Source organism: Myotis nattereri (genome assembly GCF_964212035.1).
Source record: "Myotis nattereri genome assembly, chromosome: 1".
Lineage (NCBI taxonomy): Eukaryota > Metazoa > Chordata > Mammalia > Chiroptera > Vespertilionidae > Myotis > Myotis nattereri.
In genome coordinates, this window is record NC_138075.1 from 116193738 (window position 1) to 116201853 (window position 8116).

The window sequence follows — 8116 nt, forward strand, 5'->3', positions numbered from 1 at the left end:
AGGTTAGGACCATAAAATCAAGCTTACACGTGTAGCCTTTGGCTATAATTGTGCTGGGAGAGCTTTGCCCTCCAAACTGGGAGTTGCACATGGCTTTGCCACTAGAGGACAGTGCCCTCTCATTAGTCCGAGGCTTGAACCTGTCCAAACGCTGTAGCCACTTTCCACACTAACTAGTTTGGCTCAGTGGATGGAGCGTCAGCCTGTGAACTGAAGGGTTCTAGGTTCGATTTCAATCAAGGGCACATGCCTGGGTTTTGGGCTTGATCCCCAGTAAGGGGCTTGCAGGAGGCAGCCAGTCAATGATTCTCTCTCATCATTGATGTTTCTATCTCTCAATCCCTCTCCCTTTCTCTCTGAAATCAATAAAAGTATATTAAAAAAACAAAATAAAAACAAAACAGAGAAAATAATTGCACCCAGCTCAGCATAGGTGATAGGAAGCTTAACAATAACTACCATATTAGAACTTTTCCTTCACCAAGCACTTTATAGATATCTTAAAAATGACATATCCATAAAGTATAAAGCCTGATCTCCCCCCGCCCCCCCCAAATATTCTACTTAGGAATAGATGGAAAAAAGATCTTGGAGTGGTTGTGAATGGTATTTTTTTCATATTCATTCAGCTACCCTATGCCTTTTGATTGTAACATTAATCCATTTACATTTAAGGTTATTATTGATAGGTACTTATTTACTGTCATTTAAATTCTGTACCAGTGGCCTGGTGCATGGATTCGTGCACATTGAAAGGAAATTGGGAGCCTGCGCCTGCATGCTTGGGGAGTTTTCATGTCTCTATGAGCCTCCGGGAAGTCGTGTGGGGAGTCTGTCCTCCTCCCTGCAGCTTCCTGAAAAAATATTTCCAAATGTCCTTTCTGCGGCCAGGGTCACACCTTGCCAGCTGGGAGGTCCCCAGTGGGTGCCTTGGGCTGTGCTGGATGCTTTCCACCCCTCAGATCCTGATAAGAGACACTCTGGCCCTAACTGGTTTAGCTCAGTGGATAGAGCATCAGCTTGTGGACTGAAAGGTCCCAGATTCGATTCCAGTCAAGGGCATGTACCTTGGTTGCGGGCACATCCCCAGTGAGGGGTGTGCAGGAGACAGCTGATCGATGTTTCTCTCTCATTGATGTTTCTAACTCTCTATCTCTCTCCCTTCCTCTCTGTAAAAAAATCAATAAAATATATTTTTTAAAAAAGAGACGTTCTGAGGTGAACAATACAAAGTTGGGGATCTTGACCCCACCCTTCAGATCCATCTCTCTGACTTTTACCCCAATTGTCAGTCACCACCTTGTGGCCACTTTTATATTGCTGCTTTCCTCTGTAGGAAATTGGTAAGGGATGAGATTTGATCTCGATGCCTGAGGCAGAGTTCCAGGAGTCCGGTGGCGATATCAGGCTTGTCCCAGTTACTCCGAGTGTCCTGCTATGAAAGTTGTGGTATCCACGTCCTATGTGGCTTGGGTTCGGGACCTGGAGAAGGGCTACATGCAAATGATGAGACTAGATAAGAAATATGAATTTGGGAACAAGGAGCCAGGCGGAGAGCCCAACTCTAGTGGGAGGGCTTCACTGGTGCCCAGGCCCTGCCAACCTTTTATTCAATTTTAGATACACATATTGCCCTTAGTCAGGCAGGCAATTCCAGTAGCAGACAGACTATCTTAAAGGTCAGTAAATAATAGTAAAGATTTACTTTGAGACTATTAGGTCAGGAAATTGCTTGAGCCACCATTGTCTTGACTAAACTATTGGTGCATAGCTTTGGCCCTTGCCAGAGCTCAAGGTCCATCAGCCTTCCGGGTTCCTTGCTTACACTTTTCTGATAGTGTAGACAATGGGTAGCTTCCAGCATCCCGCTTCATCTGTTTCCTGGAGATTGTACCTGTAGGCTTATGCAATATGTGCCTCATGGAAACTTCTGGCTGAGCTGTGGGCGTCCTCAGGGTGGGTACCAACACTGCCAGGGGTCTGTCTATGGGAGCTGCCATTCGTGGGCCCACTTGCCTGTAGGAGCCACTGGGGATCCACGGGGAACATGGAAGTCTGGATGCTGGCCAGGCCTGGGAAGGGTGTGATGGGCTCAGCTGCTGGCCAGGCTTGGGAAGGACACGATGGGCTCGGCCGCAGACATGCATGGGAGACCCACTTGTCGGATTGGGATTTTCTCATTTTTTCCAGGACTCTCTCCAGAGGTGGGGTCTGGTACGGCTTGGAAGTGGCAGCTGGGGGTGCTAGGAAGGAAGAAAGAAGAGGCCGATGGTGGTCCCGGGTAAGGCGTTCTTAGTATTTCAGTTCTGCATCCAAAGGAACACGGCAATAGCTAAGGGGTGGAACGTTGCCCTGATGCCTGAGGGGGAGTTTCAGGGGGCCGGCGTGGGTATCAAGGTCATCCTGGTCACGTGCGAATGTTCCATGCTGCATTTGTTCACAGATTGTACCTGCAGGGTATAGGAGGTGATTTTTCCACACAACTCCCAGCCCAAGTGTGGGGCTGCCTGAACCGAACAGGTCAGGTCAGCACCTGCTGGTGCCCCTCCACCCACTGGAGCCGACCAGAGCTCTGCAGGGATCCAAGAGCAGGTATTCGGTGCCAGGACACTGACCTTTCCAGGAGATGGGACTGGGGCTGGGTAGTAGGTGGAAGCTGTGAAGGCTCGCCCTTGGACATGTGTGGGTGTTGGTCATTGGCCTAGACTTCACTGGTGCTCGCTCTCAAGATGGGGGCTGGCCCAGGCAGTATGTGTGTGAAGCGCCTCTGTGGGTTTTTCCCAAGCCCGCATCTGGAGACCTAGAGGGCAATAGGTAAGGGGTATGGTGCAGCTGCAGGGTCTGAAGAGAGAGTTCCAGGGGCTGGCAGCAGCTGATCTGTGGTCATTCTGGCTACACCCCCACCACCCGGGCGTTGGGACTGCAGTCTGTTCGCTGGAGATTGCACCTGCTGGAGGTGGGAGAGACTCATGCACCACAGCTGTGCTCGCTAGCCATGAGCCTGGCTTCTGGTTGAGCAGCGCTCCTGCTGTGGGAGTGCACTGACCACCAGGGGGCAGCTCCTGTGTTGAGCGTCTGCCCCCTGGTGGTCCGTGTGCATCATAGTGACTGGTTGTTCTGGTCATTCCGCTGTAACTGTTGCTGGGCTTTTATATATATATATATAGACTAGTGGCCCGGTGCACGAATTTGTGCACATTGAAAGAGAATTAATTAGAGGAAATATTTTAATATTGCTATTTGCCCTTTCTCTATAATAGAAGTGTCAGAGATGAAAGAAAATTAGTAAAATGTATATGAAAATAATATATAAATTTATTAATAAATAAACAATAACAATATGATATAACAACAACAAAGACATGATAAAAAACAACAAAAATATGATCTAAAAACAACATTGATACAAACAATGACTGACAAATTAATTAAACTTATTCTAATATCTCCCTGTATACCACATTAAGAGTGAAAACACTTTCAGGGTGCTTGACTAATTTCCCTTGTGATGAAGTATTTACAACTTTAACTTTAATGTCACACGCTCTTCGAATTCGAGAGAAAGCAACATATAACTGATCATGTGCAAAAACAGGTTCAGGTAGGAATATTCCTACTCTGTCTAGAGTTTGTCCTTGTGATTTATTGATAGTCATCACAAATGCTGGCATCATGGGAAACTGTCGTTGAATTAGTTTAAATGGGAGGCCAGTGTCAGATGAGGACAAATCAATTCTTGGAATTAGAACAACCTCGCTTGCAGATCCTGTTAATACCTCAGCTTTGATAATGTTAGGTTGCAACCTTTTGATAATAAATCTAGTACCATTACAAAGATCCCATTTACTATTAAGATTTCTCAGTAGCATGATGATTGCACTCACTTTCAATTTTAATTTATGACACGGCATTCCCGAAGGAGTAATACTATTAAGAAATTTGATGGGAAAATTTTCCTTTTCAGCATCATCTGTGGAATCAATGGAATCATCACTCAAATAGGTGTGAAAATCTCCATCAAGTATATCCAAAATTTCTTCATTTAATTTTTGAATGTGCTCATTTTTAGGACAAAGAATCACACATTTAGATATATTTTTAATATTATCTATAGATATACTATTTCCAAAAGTAGCTTCAATAATAGATCCATTAAAAATCATTTCACAGGGGATTTCAATAATATCCATTCCTAAATGAAAACTGCTATCAAGTTTGCCATTTCCAAGTTTTACTAACCATCCACTATAAGCAGTATCCTCTGATCTCATATTTGTTTTAGGAGACAACTTTCTGAAACATCCCCAAACATTACAGTACTTTAAACTCGTTTGTACTATGGCTGATCGCATAGCATGTGGTACAATACTGAGACATTGTTGAAAATCCCCCCCGAGAGGGAGAACTTTCCCACCAAATACAACATTCAGACTCATAACTTCTCTTAGTAATCTGTCTATGGCATTTATAGCATGACTGGATGCCATGGTGCATTCATCAATAATGAGAAGTTGGGGCTTTTTAATGGTTTTAGCAACTTCACTCTTTATATCGAGTCTAGAAATTGAAGTTTCATTTAATGGAATTGGTAATTTATATTGGGAATGAAAGGTTCTTCCACTGAGAAGTAAATTTGCAGCAATTCCTGTAGACGCTGTGGGTAAAACAGTACCACCATGACCTCTAATATAATGTGTTAAAACTTTATAAAGATATATTTTTCCACTACTGCCTGGACCATCCAAGAAAAAGCATTTGGGGTATACAGTTTGTTCTTCGATGGCTGAAGTTATAGTCTGAAAGGCTGCCAACTGTTCATCATTCAGAGAATTTATCAAAACCTCTGCCTGTTGTCGCTTGTACGATTGATCACATGTATTTGAATTTGTTAATAAACGATAGTCTGGAAGTTTAAAATGTGTACATTTCATTCCATGCAATGTGAATACCTCCTGAATTTCGTTAAGGGCACGCATTTCACAGTTCACCCAGGCACCTTCTCTTTGGTGTAATTTCCAACAAAATTCTTCAATAAAATGAGATTTATTCTCATCCCATAATTTGTCTGCATCAGAAGGACATCCAAACACATATATATGCAAAAAGTTTCCGTAGTTTTTGGGCATGTTAAGGATGATCACATCGTCAATCATTATCTTTCCAGATAGTGCCATTGATTAGTAATCTTCGATGTTTAGCAGCTTCATGAAATGTATCATAAATTACACCTCTTACAGTTTGCAGATCATCAAAACTTACTGCACCTTTTACATGCAGAAGCAAAAGTCTAAGGTAATATCGTTCTGGTTCTCTAAAGCTCACAGTGAACAGTCTACCTAATACTTTATTCCCACCCTTTCGGCGTTTTGTTCACAAAGAATTACTAAATACATAATGCTGTGGAATCTCCCAACAATAATAATTACGTGGGTCAGAATCTTCTCTATTCAATAAGAACCAAACCATCAAAGTTGAGTTATGCCTTTTAGCACTAACTATAACTTCAGCAAAATCATCAGTATGAAAATACAAATTCTGATCATTTGGCAAATGAATAGCTAATCTTGTGATTGCATGAGATTGGTCACGCATTCACATTGCAATACGTATCTAAACAGCCTCAGGAGCACTCACATACTTGGAGTCAATGAAGTCCTGTACTTCATCATGATTGATATTTTTCCCCCCAGAAATTTGAATATTTCACAATCGTGCCCTTTATAGATATATTTAAATAAATATTTGACACTTTTAATCGATGCACAAACTTCAACGTTTATATGACAGTTATATTTAAGGAACAAATACGGGTTATAAGGGACAATCCAAGTGTTTTTGACAACTTTATTTCCAATAGACATGGTGCTACCAGATCTTCGTTTGTATTTGGGATATCCATCAATATTTCCAATGGTCGCATTTTGAAATTCTTTTGGCTATCCCTTTGGATTTCCCATACATGGACTATCTGGATTTTGCATTCCACATGGTCCATGTACCATATTTGATTTTACAACTTGAAAAAGTCAAGGACACTTGTTCTCATCTGAAATTTCTGCCTTAACTATATGGTCAATGTCATCTTCTGTTCATAATTTGGATTCACTATCTAATATCTAATATCAATAATATGTGAGCATGAGGCAGTCCACGTTTCTGAAATTCAGTGACATGAATTTTAGCTATTTCTTTCCCAAATAAAAAGAATTTACAGATATCATTTAAAAGAGCATTCAGCTTAATATTAAAAACTCTGACTACCAAGTCAGGTCTGTTTTCAACTTTTTTTTTTTTTTGTTGTTGAAATACAGTTTCCATTTATTTCCCCCCCAGAGAACTTTCTTCACTCTTTGAAGACTCAGCTCCTTACATGGGCTTTGGTGGAGGTCGCGGGGCAGCACCCGCAGGTCTAAATCAGGGTGGGGGTGTTGGGTCCTTCCGGGCTTCACGAGAACGATCCCTGACTACCTTGCTGTGAATGGCACAGCCCACACAGTAATGCAGCTTCACATACAGCTTGGGAAGCACATAGGCGTCAAAGACACTCGCTTCGGAGATGTCCCGAACGGCTGCGGCCTCCACTATGTTTCGGATGACAAACTTCTTAATGGCCTTGTCCTTGGGGACGCACCGGGCGCAGTTGGTGCAATGAATACGCTGCACATGGCCTCGGCCTTTTTTGGCACGACCGTTATTCCTTCTTTTCTTGGTCATCTTGGAAACGAGGACCCGAGAGAGCTGTTTTCAACTTTTTGCCAGTGTTGTAAATTGTTTGTAATATCTGCCCATTTGGGGTTGCATGTCATGGTTATGAATAAATCGGGCTTGCCATACTTTGTTACAATTGCCATAGCATCCTGATATTGCCGCTGCATATTTCTGGGACTACCCTCAAAAGATGATGGAAGTATTATCATTTTATCAATCGGCACATTGTCATTTTCAGATTTAGATGTGAGATAATCCATCAAACCACTATATTTTTTAACTCTCAACTTAGATTGGTTTGCTTTAATGAAATTTATCTGATTGGCTTCCATTTTTGAATACGAATTGACAATATATTGTTGAGTTAATTTTCCTGCATTTAAAATAGGATTGAACGTGTCCTGGACAGAGAGATGAAATCCATAATATTGTATTTGTGTGACTCGTGTCTTTACATTTTGTCTAGTATCATTGTCAATTACACTGTCGTCTCTGAGTCTTAATGGAATATCCGTTCCCCAGCCTTTTTCACCATGTGGAAAAAGAATAGGATATATCATTGCATCTGATGTAGGAAATAGGATACTGATTTGTTTCATTTTAGTGGCATTCAGATTATTGGAAATCTGGTTTACAATGAATGAGCAAGTCCCTTTCAAAAGGAGGTTCTCCATCTTTGTTTCTGAATATGATGGCAATCTTGGTTACATGGGGAGAATTATAACTACCCGGATCATTATTACAATCATATTTAATTACCATTGTTACTTCTGTGGGAGCAATACCTTTTGTTGCTGCTTCAGATTGGGCTTCCTTTTCTACCTCATGTAGCATCTTGTAAATTTTGTTAATTCATTTATTTCATGCATGAGGTTGTTAATGTTGATCATGAGTCTTTCTGAGCAATCTTAGTTTTCTGGCATTGCTAATCTTTTACTCGTCACTTTGGCCATATCTAAAATACAGAGTTGAGCAAACTTCTGAGAAACTTTACATCTGAAGGATGTAAAGTTCCAGTATGGTGATAAACCTGTCCATGTATTCTAAAATAATATGGCCCATATCCTGATGGTGATGCAATATTTGCACCCATTGAAGCAAAAGCAAAATAACTATTTATTGAATGAATATTTTCCATGAAATTTTTACTGTCAGAATCTTCATTTATCAATTAATTTTTAAAAATATGCTGAGTATTCTGGAAAATGTATATCATTTGGACAAACTTTATCTTTACTACAACATTGAGTAAATTTTCCATCAGATGGTTTTTCATTGGAGAAATTTAGTGATAGGCAAAATTGACATGAACAGTCATTCCACCACAACTATGTTCGGTAATCGCACCCTCATTTACTTCATTTTCACTGTGAAGGCAGTTCCTACCAGGATTGGTAGTACTTGTCAA

General features: G+C 41.2%; 1 protein-coding gene across 1 annotated transcript; it reads right to left on the minus strand.

Annotated features, from left to right (window-relative positions):
* Nucleotides 1–6333: 6333 nt before the first annotated feature.
* On the minus strand, nt 6334–6718 carry LOC308527887 (small ribosomal subunit protein eS26-like). Its single transcript, XM_081103324.1, has one exon. The coding sequence runs from the start codon at nt 6712–6714 to the stop codon at nt 6415–6417; it is 300 nt and encodes a 99-aa protein (XP_080959450.1). The 5' UTR covers nt 6715–6718; the 3' UTR covers nt 6334–6414.
* Nucleotides 6719–8116: the final 1398 nt, after the last annotated feature.

Bases quoted from the DNA above. Each gene is read 5' to 3' on its own strand.
- LOC308527887 (XM_081103324.1), bottom strand. From the start codon at position 6,714: ATGACCAAGAAAAGAAGGAATAACGGTCGTGCCAAAAAAGGCCGAGGC.